General features: G+C 37.6%; 1 protein-coding gene across 6 annotated transcripts in view; it reads right to left on the reverse strand.

Moving 5' to 3' along the window:
• Nucleotides 1–513: 513 nt before the first annotated feature.
• Nucleotides 514–16,948, reverse strand: part of VTI1A (vesicle transport through interaction with t-SNAREs 1A) — a gene marked incomplete at its 3' end in the record, with an annotated part of 343,356 nt that continues 326,921 nt past the window's right edge. For 3 of the 6 annotated variants that reach the window (XM_084635045.1, XM_084635044.1, XM_084635043.1), the window contains one exon: nucleotides 514–3,816. In XM_084635045.1, coding sequence (XP_084491171.1) covers nucleotides 3,723–3,816 — 94 coding nt within the window. The remainder of the gene's footprint in view (nucleotides 3,817–16,948) is intronic. The other 3 variants (XM_084635048.1, XM_084635047.1, XR_014712499.1) reach the window with 2 other exon arrangements.

Genomic DNA, 16,948 nt, shown 5'->3' on the forward strand with positions numbered 1-16,948 from the left:
TGTGGAAGACGCTACATGAAACCAAATCAGTGGCAAAGAGGAGGGTAATGAATAATCTATTTCATATTCCAACAGTACCCAGAGCTCCGAGTGGAAAAATATTCAGTCAGATGATAGCATGAGGCTGCTGAGGTACCACATGACGCAGCTAATGTTTAAATAATAATAATAATAAAAAAGCGATAAACAAATCATTAGCCCTTAACAGTTGTTTAATGCAATTTGTTAATGAACGTAATGGTGGGGACTAATAATGAAAGAAAATAAAAACGTCTAAATAGGCGCCAAGTTGCCAGTGATGCTCAATTATTTCCTTGTCAAGTTTTTATGATTTAATGAGCTCCTCTGGGACTGACGGCTGTCAGTCAGTCGTGACTTTTTGACACCATTACAACTTCAAATACAGCAGCAGGCAGGCTGTTTTCCTCGGATTTGAAATACTGAAATGATCTGACAGGTTTAAAGAAAAGATGTGCAAAAAAAAAAAAAAAGAGAGAGAGAGTGTTGCTATTTCTTTCTTTCTTTCTCTTTCCTTTTTTTTTTCTACGGGGCACACAATCTCTGGATGCTGTTTGGTAATGAAAACCCAATCACAGAGGTCATTATCTGATGAGGGTTTTTTTGGAACTGGCAGGTTTTTTCCCCCTTTATTTCTTTACTTAATGATAACCCTCAATGGGTTTGCCCCGCATGGGATGGTCAGAGCCGCACAATTTTGTTCACCATTAATTTCAGCCTTTGAAGCTCAGTGCTCTGAAGCAGCAGCAAAGAAAACCCCCCACCAAGCTGGCTCCAAAATAAGACAATCCAGCCTGCCTTAAACAGAATAGCAAATGGCCTTCCATCCCAGAGATGGGAACTGACGTCAGTCATGCTACATTTTCTGATATTTTTCCCAAAACGTATAGCATTTAAAACTCTTTAAAACTTAAGCGTCTTTAATTAAATTGCTTTTGATTTTGGATCAGCATAGACTTAGTTTATCGATTCCGCTAGTGGAACTCTTTAGTGAGTATGAATTTTACTCACAGCAGCATGCATGTGTTTTAATTTGTCATTTTCGACAAAGACTTGAAACATTAAGAACGTTTTACTCTCTGAGATTTACATTTGTAAGTACTTAGATTCACACATAGATCCACTAAAGACGTGACAAAAGTGGTTCAGGGGAAGTCTGAACCTGGCGGGGGGAAAGGGTTACTCTACCGGTGGGTATTTTGCTTCTCATGTATTATAGCACCAACCCACTGTGCAGCTGACTAGTTCCAACTACGCTCTTAATCCAAGTCACAAAACGTCCACAGAAATAAACGTGCTCAACCTGTTCATTTCCAGAGCAGGTGAAAATGTAAAAACGACCAATGGGACCATATTTTGAGGACCATAACATACTGATCCCAAGACACTTGTGCATTCGTTTATATTTACATCGTTAAGCAGGTGTCGGGGCCGTATGCATGAGACGGTGGCATGAAAAGTGCAGTGAGTCACGCTCATCTGGAGTAAAGCTAGTCTGGTATTTTCTTTGTCTCTTGTTCCTTTCCCAATGGGGATAACTGATGAGATCCCAAACTCCAAATTTATACTGAGGCTGTGGGATCCAATTACCACTGAGCATTTTTGGTGATACCAGCAGGTGCCTAAATGGAGTGCGCAGCCCAGTCGCAGGCCTCATTTAAGTAGCTTTGAACAGATTCCCACCACAATAATCACTGAAACAATACCAGGTGTCAGAGGAGCAGCCATGTTAGTCTGTATCCGCAAAAAGAACAGGAGGACTTGTGGCACCTTAGACACTAACAAATTTATTTGAGCATAAGCTTTCGTGGGCTACAGCTCACTTCATCAATACCAGGAATGTCCAGTAAGTGGAAGGAGTTTAATATTTGCTTCTTGTTTGTTTTAGATTTACAGTAGTTTGTCATTCAGATAAAAGATTTATGGAAATATGCACCTCCCACCTCCTTGAATAAATACCCATTAATGATGGCCAGTTTTCCCCTTCACCCCCTGTCCATGTCCCATGTCACATGAACTTAGTTTCACACCATTACTAGAAGATAAAGGCTGAAGTTCTCCTCACACAGCACTAAATGATTTATCTGACTACATGCATGCCCTGACCGGTTTCAATAAGTACTATTTCTCTGGTGAATCTTTCCATTGTTCATATTGTTACTGTGCTTTGACAGGCTTATTTATGTTGGTAAAATCAAGGGTGTTTCAACCAAGTTATTTGTTTCTATGTAGAAAAGACAGTCAACATGTTTCAGGCCAAATTCTGCTCTCAGCTGTTTGAGCAGGGATAATATGGGAATCAACGGTGTCTTCACAGATATGTCCAAAGGCAGAATCTCTGAGTTTCCAAAGGCACAAAAGGAAGTTAAGAGCTCTACTCCCATTAACTTCCAAAGGGGTTGGGTACCTAAACTGCCCTTTGTTCCTTTGAAAATCTCCTCCTAAAATATTTTATGGCTTAGGTTCAAGGGCTCACAAACTCTCTAGATTCATAAAATTTGTAATGGATTACATATAATGAGTTAAAATGTGATCATGCAAAATCTTTTACTGCATAACCAGAAAACTACCTTTGCTAGAGCTATGAACATGTTTATAAACAAAAGGAACTAGATGCCTCTGCCAAAGAGACAAAGCCAACAGGATGGAAACACACATCCCATTTACACACTAATCTCCTATTAGATGAAGCTTTTATACAATATATCAGTGAACAACATTTGTTAGTATAAATTAACATTTTCACACTTTCTATTTAAAAAGTCAGTGATAAGTTTGAATTCAATTCATTAAAACTGTTTTCTGCACATGAACTCATTTTCATACCCATACTTAAAATCCTTAATTCTGTTTGCATTTAATGTAATCCTATTGTATTTGTTACTGAAATATTGATCTAGGTTCTCTTTGCAGCTGGAAAATAACAGATAAGTATTTTTACACATCTTTAAAATAGACTACTGGTTGTTTTTTTACCAGAACATATCTTAGCATTGGAACAATGCAAAGCTGATTCAATACTATGTGCCATGGTCACTATTAAACATTGAGCAAGTAATGCACATATCATAGTTGGGTCTTGGTGCAAATGGAAATGTTTCTAATAGTAAAGAAAGTTGATGTGCAAAATTGTGTCAGATATAGTAGTAGGTTCACATCAGGTATTAAACACCCTCTGACATGAGGTGATGTCTTTTTTAAAATTAACTACTTAACATTTATTATGGACACTTATGAACAGGAATGGCTCACATGGGACAGCTTCACTTTCTACATCATTTGGTTTCTGCTTTACTCATATTCTTTGATGTCACAGAAGATCAGATACTGCTAGATATTTATATACCCAACACAAGACAAGAAAAGAAAAGTGTGGAGACACTTCCCCCAGCCCCAAACTCTTGCAACTTACAAATGAATCACCTGGTGTGAAATTTGACACACATTAATTCTGCTTAGTTATGATTTTTATATTAAAACCCATATACGAAGATTCCAAAAACATTCATTTTCAGGAAAAAAACAAGGGAAAAAATGAATCCACATGCAATCAATAATACAAGATATTTTTACACTACTTGCACCTGAGTTGAACAGCGGCAAAGACAGGGAGATTCTGTCAGTGCGAGAGTGATTCATGTGACCACTTTGTCTTAATTACTCAGAACAAGCAGTTTGTTGCTGTTTAGTGAAGAACCAAGATATCAGTGTCTCTTGACAGAAAAATAAATAGCCATCAGGATGGTGAAGAAGATGATGATTGCCAAGATAACTATCAAAATCCGGTTTTGGATGATCCTGAAAAAAACAGAAAAGAAAAAGAAAAAATACAGTAAAACGAAAGAATATTTGTAAAACAATAAAAAGGTGGACCTACCTCAATCATGTATCTTGGAGATAAAACATTTGCCCACAACTTCAGCGAAGCACCTATAAAGACTACTGCATATTCTGGAATGCTTTTATTTTTCCCTCTCAAGTTCTAATGTTTCTAAGTATTTCCTGATGCAGCTGTTAGAACCAGTTCTTAATCTAAACAAATTAATAATTTAATCACACAGCATGTTACAATTCACTTTTAACTTGTTTAAACAATTAAATAATAAATCGTGATATAATCCAAGCAGGGCAGGGTGGTCTGTAATAAAAAATACACTAATGACTCTTAAACCAATATGTAACCTTTGCGATGTTTCTTTCTCTCTCTCTCTCTCTCGTTTCCTGAACAATTTGCTTATTTTCAGGGGATTTTGCCATTAAGGTACAAGATTCCAAGGAAACATATGTCAGTGAGGTACTTACTTGTACCAAAATACCAAGGGAGAAGAATAAAAGATAGTTTTGAAGAAAAGGATGATATAAAGAAGCAAGTGTCAAACTGTGAAGCTTATGTTATAAAAGCCTCATCTGTCTCTGTAGCATACATTCACTTACGGTAATAGGCAAATGTTACATTTACCGTGTAGTAAAAAGATGGAAATCAGTAATAATAAAAAAGATGCCAGAAGAACAAACACCTAATATCATTCAAACATTTGTTGGGAACAACCCCTCTTGTAAAAACAGAAATTGCATCATTTTAGATTCTACTTGAAATTAAGTGCTCAATTTTATATACATAATACACACAAATATACATATATTTGTAAATTTAACAATGGAGACTATAATTTGGATCCATCTGGCATAAGGCTTGGATTTTAAATATTTCACAATATTGTTTCCCCTTTCTACGGAAGCACAATATTTCCAGAAGCCCCTCACGCAGCAGGAACTTTTGCAAAACATACTTGGATGTAACACATCATCTGAATGGGCTATAAATAGTGAAGGAGGAAAAACCCCAACCACCCTGTTCATTTTAGTTTCTTTTGCTGGGTCAACAACTGCAAAAAGAAAATAAATGTCCAGCCAGCCAAAGAAGAAACATGCACTAAGAAGAGGTACAGCATGCTTTGCGATATGTTAAACTCACTCTGGTGCCCAAATTTCAAAGGGGGTGGCAATGCAGTTTGTTAAAGTAAAAATGTGATAGGTAAGAGGAGAGTCCAGAGAGTAGAGGGAGTTTTCCTTGCTAAATGGTTTTTGTTTGAGCCTGAGTGGATATACATAGAGTATGTACTGAAATGTATAAATATATAAGGATGCAAGTTTAATCAACTTCAGCTCCCTCCTTACTCACCCCCACTTTAAAAAAAAAAAAAAAGCAAATGGATGGATGAAAACTGTCACATCAGACAAACACACTCCCCTGTGACACTCTAAAAGGACTAGCTCTCTATCCTCCTGACAGGTTACAAAATGATCACATTTGCTGACACATCTTCCGCAAAACTGCTTTACTGCTTGTGTCCACTTTCCTAGCAGGAGATGAATGGCCTGCTTTGTCCTCATTTATCACTTAAAGCTGAACGAAGATCTGTCTTGTTTATTTTTCCCTTCCTCACTAGAAAGGCTCAAACACAGCATTAATTCTTTTGCAATGACAGCTAATTCAAACTTAACAGGCAATATTTACTCTGCCAAAGGGATGGTGGGGCAGGGGAGAGGGGGGATTCTCACTCTTAAAAAAACATGTAACAGTCTAACAAAATAAAGCTAATTAAGGTTCTCCCTGGTTTGCAGTTCAATGTAACACCTGAACGCACAGCTTCCCTTTATGGCGGTGTGACATTCTCTCCAAAACACCTGATAACAAACGATTTGCCCAAGTGGATGCATGAAAACCAGAATATGTATTTACTCAGTCACCCTCATCAGTCCTGAAAAGAAACTCAGCAAAATTGAAACTCAGCAGTGAAATAGATTAAAAGCATGAAAACTCTTAAAAAATTCTGCCTTAAGTAATATACAGTACAGCTGGGTTGACAACCATTTTATTTGTGGGACGAGGGCTCCAAGGCATCCATAATGCTAATTTACAAAGGATTAACTGTGGGTGAAACTTGCTTAATCTAACGCATAGTTAGGCAAATGCATACATAACATACTGAATGCTTAAATCATCTACTTGTATCTGGCCTAATTAATTTTGTTTCATCATTTCAGGCTGAGATAAATAAATAAATAAAATGATCCTTCCCAAAGTCTTATTTCTGATTCTCCAGCTGCACACCTGATTGCAAGATTACTTAATCTGCACCCATGTCTCTAAAATCCTCCTCACAAGGACACTCAGCTATACATGCAGCCACCTGTATCTATCTGATAATTAAAGGTTCAGTTTAAGTGTGAGTCTAGGAAATACATATCAAAGTTCAATTTCTAGGAATCTGAATTACTCTGCTCAGTGCAGCAAAAAAAAAAAAAGTTAAGAGGAACAATTTAATCATCAAATAGGATGGATGTTATCAAAAGACTCCTCCACTGAAGCATTATATAGTTTTACTAGCCAAGTCTACAGTTAAAGAGTCATTTTATATATATTTTTTTAAATGCTGGGTTCGACTGTTTTACTTTCAAATGCACAAACAAAATTCAACCAAATGCAGAGTACCAGGAGGACAGGGCTGCACAGAAAATGGATGAAGAGGTGTTGCAGCAACAGGACAACATTGTGGAGGGGTTAGAGAACAGGGAACATGCTGAAGTCTGGATCCGGTCACTGTGGCTCAGACTGAGAACACAACGTCTGGGCGTCAGCACGTTTCAGAGTCAATAAGCAAGGGCAGTCCTTCAGAGTAAAGAAAAAATCAAGTGGAAAGGGGGGTTTGAGTGATACCACGTAGTCATGCCAGCTCACAGTGGTAGAACAATGGTTGGCATTGGCAGGACCCATCTGTAGAGGAGCCTACTGTACTGTCACAGCCAGACACTGCCAGTGGGTATTGCTGTAGGCAACACAGCAAGGAATTTAAGGTGGGGGAGTGAACAATACTACCAAAGGGGGGAAAATGGGGCTCAACATCTGCTGCCAAAAAGCCAAAAGGCTAATAAATTAGCATGGCAAAATTGATATGCTAACTTTTATCTCTATTACCTTACACGCAACTAAATCTACTGAATGAGGAGCCCAGAGCCGCCTTTGAAAATGCAAAGCATGTTTACAGGGTAAATAATTTAAGAAAGAATATACACTTGAAAGAAGACACCCACTGAAGCATCCATGCCTAAAATGCCTGAAGGCAAAAACTTGTGCATTTGCATGCTGCATTTTATTAAGTAAGCGCACTGTAGTTTTAAAAGAATGCATGGCCAAATTAAGAGGAATGTGTGATTGAAACATCAAGGATTCCTCAAGTTTACATTATGAATCACAGTGCTGTTATACTCGATGAATTAACCATTTACTTGATGTAGCTCATGGGCTGAATTCATTGCTATAGATCTGCATATTTGAGTGAGTTAAGAGCTAACTTCTGTGGTTTCATTCATATTTGAAACTATAAGAACACGTGGTACGTGCAATGATTCTACTTTTTGTTCAACAAACGTCCCATCAAGTGGAAGTGGGACCAGTTCCAAACATTTGGGTTTGAAATGACAGAGAAATTATCAGCTACAGTTTAATGGGACAGTAAATTGCTGGGGGATGTTTACAGGAAGGTAGGAACCTCATGCTGAACAAACCAAGCTAAAATATTTACACTTACAGTGCGCCCACTTCTGCCAAGTTTCCCACTCCTCTGTTTTGAAAGGCCTGACCTTTCCCCTGTGTTTGGTCACAACGCCTAACCTCTGAGCGAAAAGCCTCCTAGAGGCTCCCTTTGGAGCCAATGCCAACTTTGTTCTGTGAGTTGATGAACGACATAGTCAGCTTTCCATCCTAGAGGTCGAGAGGATCACCTCTGAGATGCACCCAATATCCGCTGGTCTGGCGAACAAGCCCTACCATCCATTTCCAAACACTGCCGCCTTCTGCACATCAGTACACCATGGTCCCACCATGACACAAATTGTATTGCTTTATACATTTAAAAAAATTCTCTCCTGTATAGCTACACAAACACACACACAATAGCTCTAACTCTGTTTGTGACATATTTAGATCCGCTCTGTATAAACACAAAGCAGCTCCAAAATAAGCTATTGCAAACCTTACATGAAGGATGCCAACTGTGTTTAAACCTTTTTATAAAACGGGATTCATTAGCAGGGGAGTGCATGAAATCTATATGGGTTCAGCCAGATGTCTTCCACATGCCTTACTGCCTGATTGACCAGCACTGAATAATGATGCCTTGCCACTAAGCACTGATGGTACAATAACAATTGTCATGAAAATTAGCAATCATGGGTAACGGATTACAAAATATGGAACACAAATGAGCGAGTGCAGACTCTGGATACATAAAGAATTGTGTGTGCCTAACCTGAAATAATGAAGACTACAAAACAAACACCGCAAAAAAGTTCCAGCAGAAGTTCATCTCTGACACTGCTACAAGTTAAAAAAATATATATATAAACAGCTTTGGGGATCAGCTAGCACACATTCATTACAACACAGGGCTGTATCTTGAAAGAAAAGCCTTAAAAACCAGTATCCTCAAGAACACAGATAGACTGATGACAAACTCAGGGCATATAATTATGCCCTGTCTCACAGCATTTCATGATAATTCATGCATTTAAGATTTAACTTGAAGTGCATCCGATATGTTTTCTGGATGGAAGGATCCCCTCTTCATATATTGGAACACATTTTATATGGCTACGTTGACTACTTTGCCATTAAGTTTTTGGGTACCTAATTAAAGGTGACCAATAGCTATGCTTCCTACATGCAAACATTGGGGCATGCAAATCAGACAGTAAGACTTTAAGTACCCAATATTCATTGACTGCTGGGATACTGCCTGGTACAGCAGATAAATATCTTTGTCCCGAGGACCTTATAATATAATTCAGACATGGGCAATCACAGATAATATGCCGGGTCACCATGCAAACTCAGTGGACATATCCAGAAGAGAGCTTTGCTGAATGGCCTTGGGGAAGACAGACATTGGGAGTGACTTGAAGAAAGGGCAGTTGCTCGATACGTGAGTTGGAGCACATGGAGTGGCATAAATGAAGATATAAAGGCCAAAGGGCCAACTACAAAGACCTGAAGAGCTCCATGTAGTCTAAAAGCTTCTTCTTTCACCAAAACAAGTCGGTCCAATACAAGATATTACTTCACCCACCTTGTCTCTCAGATATGAAGGAAGCAGTTAGAACAGCCCTAGTTTTCCTGTTAGTGAAGGAGATTTCATTTATGCATCTGTTTTTGAAAACATGCAAAAGTTAAAGGTGTCAGATTGATAAACCTTTGGAATAGAGAATACTCTTCCTCTGTTCAACATGTACCGACTGGCTGAGACAGAGCATTGCTTCTTCGCACTGCTCCACCAATGTGCCTCAACCCTATTGTTTCCATGTCCATTCACTCCATGCTGAGATCATTAACAAAATAGCCTGTTTATGTCAACAGGATGGCAGTGGTAGTGGGGGTTTCTGGGCCAGGGTCATCTGGAACTGAAGTGAGAACAACTCATTTTACACAGACCATACAGTGCTCAGAAGGGAACAACTTCTCTTCTGGCCACTGCTAGAGAAGACTCTATGCAACATGGCAACCTGGAGGTGAAAGGATCAGCATCCCATTAATCTCTTCCCCGTAACCCCTTGTTTGGGTCATCTTTATCACCTTTCACAGATTAAAAATTCAGAATACAAAACTACCATCAACAAAGACATGTTAAATCCAAGGAAACTGACTTTGAAAAATTCCAGGCCATGATGCAAATGAAATCAAATTAACTCAAATGAAAGGCACTCCTCTCTTGTGCTGTTCAACAGCAATGCATTAAGGTCACACACCAGTTGGTGTCGGGGAGAAAAAGCCATGGAACCAGTCCCTCGGAGGTATGATTGTTAGAGCCTGGTTGGAGCCGGCACTGCCTCGGCGAGCAGTAAGGACTAATACAAGAGAATCTGTGGGAGACGTGACTCTGAAAAAGTTTCTCAGGAAGACGGGTTTTGAGTAACTGACTGTAAGGCCACGCTATTAAAAATGTTGAGTGCACCCCTCCATTTAAAAGTGTATATCCTTTAGTCTCACACTTTTTTTTTCTTAAGCCAGTATGGCAAAGTGCCAACAAGAGTATGTCAAAAGTGTACCTGCAAGCTACACTACCATGTTTCTTAGATGGTATCCTGATAGGAACCTTAGAAATAGCTCTAAGATGGATGGATGGATGGATATGCCTTTAAAACATTGGTGTTTTCTAGACTGCTGGGTATATATAATCCTGGTTTCCAAACAGTTAATGAACAAAAACACTTACAAATAAAGCAATTGTTACTCTAGCAGGAGCTTGTATGCAGCTAAAAAGCCTGACAAGAACATATATGATTGTGTACTGGTTATTGTTATAAGTGTGGTTTCATTTACATTCTATGCATATTCAAGAAAATGAAAATACATGTTTTAAAAAAGAAAACTTGTACTATACCAGAGTTGAGAACAATTAAGATTAGTCTAGAAATATATATTAAGTGGAAGGAAGCAAGAAAGAAAATATGTAATATCCTTTGACTTGATTCAATTTTAATCTATAGCTTTTAGATGTGATTAAATTGGAGATTGGGCATTACTTAGTTTATAGTATTTCCCCCTTTTCACACTACATTTGACTGGGTGTCTTTTCATATGGGAAGTTGACTACAATTGTCTTAATAATGTTGACCTCTTTTGTAAAAACCTGAAGGCATCTCAGCAATTGTTCCTGAAAATGTGCTATCCAAAATGTTACCACTTCATGGCACTTCTTGAATGATAGAAAAGCATATATTCATTTTTTTTCCCCAAATGCTTTAAAAGAAAAGAAAACAATCATGGCTAAGGCCATTTGTGAGATGGCATTAAAAGAGCCTACTCTGAGACAGATAAAAATAATGAGAATCTTTCTGTCAGGAAGGATTTAGAAAATATCACTAGCATTATTAAAATTTAATTTTTTACTGTGCTTTTTGGTTTCCCCTTTTCCAGTGATAATGAGCAGGACTGCGCACCTCCACATTGCCAGGACTTGTTTTGTGCAATAAATTCAGCCTTCCAGTCTGAAGACATTTCAGACAACGATTCTGACTGCTATAGGCTTATTTTTCAACCTGTGCTGTGCTTTGAGTCTCCCTATAAAAACCAGTTCATAAGCTAATTTTCCACAAGGCCAGTGGAACAAATAAAAATCAATTTTTGCTCAACTGTTTCAGAGAAATCCTGGGAATAGCTAAGACAGAACAGTGAAAAATAAAAAGGATCGATGTATTCACAAATGGTTTACCTGATAGAGAACTATCAAATTAGTTGACAGGAGATACTCACCACTATTAGAGTGTTTTCTTTTCAGCATGTTACAGCATTTCTATTAGGGGAGTAGAAAAGCCTCTACTTTGTTATCTCAGACACCTCAGTTTAATAACCATACCAGGTGCCCATGCACTTCATGAAACCACAGCAGATGAAGTCAAAGTTCAAGAGCACCTGCAGATCTTGCAACCAGAGGGACCCCTAAATGGAAACTGGGCTTTTCCATAGTTTTTATGATCTTGTGGAGGGTGTGAAGGTTCCTTTTTCATTGTTCACAGGGAGGCATTTATGACCTCAGGCCAACCCTGCCTAAAGGTATTTGGTCCATCAGGAAAGGAATAAAATGCAGAACTCTGTCCAGACTTCCTTCCCCATTAAAAAAATATGTTCAGAGTCACACTGAAGACTAATCAGTTGAATGCCTTTCAGAGAGTAAAACACACACATTTCAGAAGTTAGAGCAACCCATTCCTGAAACTTCAAAACTTTCAGAATCTCAAGTGCAACTCAAAAAGATTTAGGCATGTGGTCCAGTCCATTTTACAATCTCTTCAACTAATTTTCAAGTGGAAACTGGGTGAGCAGATTGGGATTGGTTTGTTGTTCATGCCTGCTGGACTGCAGTCTGAAGGACAGAATTTGCTTGTGAGTACAAAATAACCATCCCTGCTGCGGATAAAAAACAAATTTGAAATGTATAAGCTTAAACGTTACGGAACCAATTTTTTAAGCAGTTGTAATCTCAATTCTAATATCTGCCATTTTATTCATTCCATTTTTATGAGTTTGGCATTAAAATGTAACTCACTTTAACAGAAAAAAAATAAAGGATTAAGTATGTCATACTGAAGTCAAGATGTATACTACCGATTTAGAACGATCACACACCATGGAGATATCATTTGTAGGGTCAAACAAAACACTACTCAATGGAAGGACAGCACGAAGTATATAATATTAATCAGATGAGAGGTACATGGAGTTAAACTGTTACATTGCCAATAAACAACATCAATAAGGAGTGTGTATAGAGAAATAATGTAACACCTTAAGAAAGGAAACTAACAAAGAATCTACCAGACTGCTCAGTGTTCTAGGAGATGCTAACCCCCATTCCTTACCACACATTTTGACTCTGTATCTCTCATATGGATGATAATTTGCTTATGATATCTGCCTGATTTAGAGCTAATCTTCTGTAAATTAACTCCTAATGCTGTCTGAAATAATCCTCTTAATGTTGGGCTGTCTTTAGTACTTTACATCAAACACCATGAAGTATATAAACATATAGGCACATAGCATTTGTAGTACTGTTGGCTGCTATTGAATAATTGCTATGGTATGGGGTTCAACTGTGCCTTGAAGACATGGGTCTGTGTTAGTGTGGTGTGGAACTGTGCTGCCCCAGGGGGAGCTCAAGGAGCACCAAAGGCAGGGTTACCACTGCCCAATCCATTCAAAGGAGGCAGCATACTCGACCTGCATGGGCGGTAGGAGAGATCTTGGCCCCACCCCTGAGGTATACTGCCACCTATGGGGCACATGAAAAGAGCAGTCCTTGTGTTCCAAGCCTCATGCCTCCATAAATACATGGTAATGAGAAAGCATAAACAATCTATAGTTTTGAGACAACAGAATGACAAGATCTGTGTTAAGCAGCACTAATTATCAGTTGGGAGCATAATCTGATAACTGTTTTGAAAAGACAGGGACAGATAATTTTGTTTCTTCATACAGGCAAAGTACTTTTTAAGGGTTTTACTTCACCATCAGCCAACTTAATATTACTGTCAATGTGCTAACGTATTAAAAATAGTGCTGTCAATTAATCGCAGTTAACTCATGTGATTAACAAAAAAATTAATCGCACTTAAAAAAATTAATCATGATTAATCGCACTGTTAATAGAATACCAATTGAAATTTGTTAAACATTTGTGGATGTTTTTCTACATTTTCAAATATATTGATTTCTATTACAACACAGAATACAAAGTGCACAGTGCTCACTTTATATTATTATTTTTATTACAAACATTTGCACTGTAAAAATGATAAACAAAAGAAATAGCATTTTTCAATTCACCTCATACAAGTGCTGTAGTGAAGTCTCTTTATTGTGAAAGTGTAACTTACAAATGTAGATTTTTTTTTGGTTACATAACTGCACTCAAAAACAAACCAAATGTAAAACTTCAGAGCCTACAAGTCCACTCAGTCCTACTTCTTGTTCAGCCAATCGCTAAGACAAACAAGTTTGTTTACATTTACAGGAGATACTGCTGTCTGTTTGTTATTTACAATGTCACCTGAAAGTCAGAATAGGCATTCACATGGCACTTCTGTAGCAAGGTATTTATGTGCCAAATATGCTAAACATTCATATGTCCCTTCATGCTTTGGCCACCATTCCAAAGGACATGCTTCCATGCTGATGATGCTCATTAAAAAAATAATGCGTTAGTTAAATTTGTGACTGAACTTCTTGGGGGAGAATTGTATGTCTCCTGCTCTGTTTTACCTGCATTCTCTCATATATTTCATGTTATAGCAGTCTCAGATGATGACCCAGCACATGTTCTTTTAAAGAACACTTTCACCGCAGATTTGACAAAATGCAAAGAAAGTACCCATGTGAGATTTCTAAAAATAGCTAAAGCACTCGACCCAAGGTTTAAGAATCTGAAGTGCCATTCAAAACCTGAGAGGGACAAGGTGTGGAGCATGCTTTCGGAAGTCTTAAAAGAGTAACACTCCAATGCAGAAACTACAGAACCCAAACCACCTAAAAAGAAAATCAACCTTCTGCTGGTGGCATCTGACTCAGATAATGAAATTGGACATATATAGATCCACTCTGCTTTGGCTTTTTGTCGAACAGAACCCATCATCAGCATGGACACATGTCCTCTGGAATGGTGGCTGAAGCATGAAAGGACATAGGAATCTTTACAGCATCTGGCACATAAATATCTTGCAATGTCGGCTACAACAATGCCATGCGAATGCCTGTTCTCACTTTGAGGTGACATTGTAAACAAGAAATGGGCAGTATTATCTCCTGCAAATTGTAACCAAACTTGTTTGTCTGAGCGATTGGCTGAACAAGAAGTAGGACTGAATGGACTTGTAGGCTCTAAAGTTTTATATTGTTTTGTTTTTGAATGCAGTTATTTTTTTTGTACATAATTCTACATTTGTAAGTTCAACTTTCATGATAAAGAGATTGCACCACAGTACTCGTATTAGGTGAATTGAAAATACTATTTTGTTTTTTACAGTGCAAATATATTAAATAAAAAATAAATATGGAGTCAGCACCATGCACTTTGTATACTGTGTTGTAAATGAAATCAATATATTTGAAAATGTAGAAAACACCCAAAAATATTTAAATAAATGGTACAGTATTCTATTATTGTTTAACAGCGCAATTAATTGCGATTATTTTTTTAATCGTGCGGTTAATCGAGATTCATTTTTTTAATTGCTTGACAGCCCTAATTAAAAATATTTTTTCCACTGAATACACTGAAATATTTTTCTCCCACAACTTTAATTTAATGACACAGTCCAAAACCCTAATTGATATTAGTGAGCAATGAAATTCCAGCATATTCTTTTCCTTGTTTTTCAAACATAAATGGCATTCACAAGCTTTAGTGAATGGGCCCCTTTATAGTTTAACAGGCAGTTTATTGGCCCAGACTCCAATGTATAACAAGCACAATTGCAAAAGCAATACATTTTTAACTGAAAGATTCACATATTTTTACTAAGAAAATTACTCAATTAACAAGTAATGGTCAGATAAAGGTTTTAAAAAACATTTTTCTATGGGGAATGTTGTATTATATTAAATGATATTCTTGCCATAGTAAACATTTATAGGGGGTTATTCAATGAAAAAAAGTCATATTGTTTAATTCTACTTCATTTGAGTTGATTTTTCTTTATTACAGCACAGATAAAGCACAGTGATCAGCGAGTTGTATGTGCCCAACAGCCCCACAAGAGTCTTGTGGAAATGTATAAAACAAGCAGCAATACAGTCCTTTGCCAAACACGATCATAAATTTTTTATTTGGCAGCTAACATTCTCACTCCTTTTCTTGGCAGCTATTGGGACCTTTAGCAAGAAAGGTGCAGGAGAAAAATACCTTGTTTAGAGATGTTTTCAACACTTTCTGGGATTTTTCAGAACTTCTGCCTGCAGCACATTTTTACAACCACAGTCTCCAATCACCTGATGAGTAGCTGGTGGTTTTTAACTTTTTTTTTTCTTTTTTTTAAATATAGACAGCTTACTACCCCCTCTGGCCTTCAGCCTAGAATGTAGGCTTTTTTTTTTTTTTTATTTTGGTATGTGTTCCAGAGATACAAGTGGTTGCTCCTCTCTGTCTAGACAAAAAACTGAAAATAATATCAGAATGTACCTTTCATTGCTCCTGATACTATCTGTATCTTATTCCCAGATGACAGAGATAAATGAAAGGCAAACATGTGCTGATTACTTTTGCATTTTTCTTCAGAGAGCTCTACAAAAAACTGGTCACAGGTGCAGCTCCCTCGGTCCGTCAGAGGACTGACTGATAAACAGAATCATGAAATAGATTTCTGCACCCAGGCCCACTCCTCAGCTGATTGTTTAAAAAAAAAAAAAATCCACTCAACTTGACATCTGATACCCAGTTTTTTACAGTGCTGGTAAATCCGTTATTGTACTTGTTCATGTACAGCTGCTGGCTTTCTTAGACAGACAGCGCTGCGCGCTGGGTTATGAAGGAGAGAATTAAACACTAAATCGTCAACAGTCACTTAATTGAAAAAATCACTTGTCGTGATATTATATTGTATGTATTACTTCTATGCTGAAAACAATGAAAGAGGTGCCCATTTCAAATTCCAATGACTGCCTGATGTACCCACCTAGCAACGATGAATATATTTTGGCTCTAGTTTCATGACATATGAAATCACAGTCTGTCTTAAACAGCTGTAGAGAAACAAATGGGCTTTTTTTTTTTTTTTTAAAATCAGGAACATTCAATCTCTGTAGGTTTTTCTCTGATATGACAATGTATCGAATCAGAGTTCTCTTTAAACAATAGATGCTTATTAAAGAACACAGTTACAACTACAGACGCAAAAGAAATAGATTTCCACACAGTTTAAGTTCCAGTTTTGTCTCCCTTGTTTACCAGGGGCTTCATCCTCTCTGGAACTATATATAGCATACAGAGACATCTAGTGGTTGAATAAAATATCGGAAATAAACATATAATTAAATCTAATGTAACTCCATTGAAGTAAGTGCAGTTACGCCAGGGATGAAATGGCCCAATTTTGTCTCTCACTAACAGAGATGAAAAAAATCACAAATGGATAGAACTGCCTTTTTAAAGCCACTTCACACAAACATGTCACTTTGGGGTGCAAGAGTCTTCTTCTGTGCAGCTCCTGCCTTTTGGAAAAGCCTTCCTGTAGCTTACTACTTCCTTGACTCTTTTCAAATCACAACCTAACAACATCTTTTCTCCCTTTTAGTTTCTCTCTCTCTTTGCTATTATATTTCACTTCATAAATAATAAATAATAATACTACCTAGCTCTTGCATAGCACTTTTCATCAG

The sequence above is a fragment of the Lepidochelys olivacea genome, assembly GCF_965140295.1.
Source record: "Lepidochelys olivacea isolate rLepOli2 genome assembly, chromosome: 7".
NCBI lineage: Eukaryota > Metazoa > Chordata > Testudines > Cheloniidae > Lepidochelys > Lepidochelys olivacea.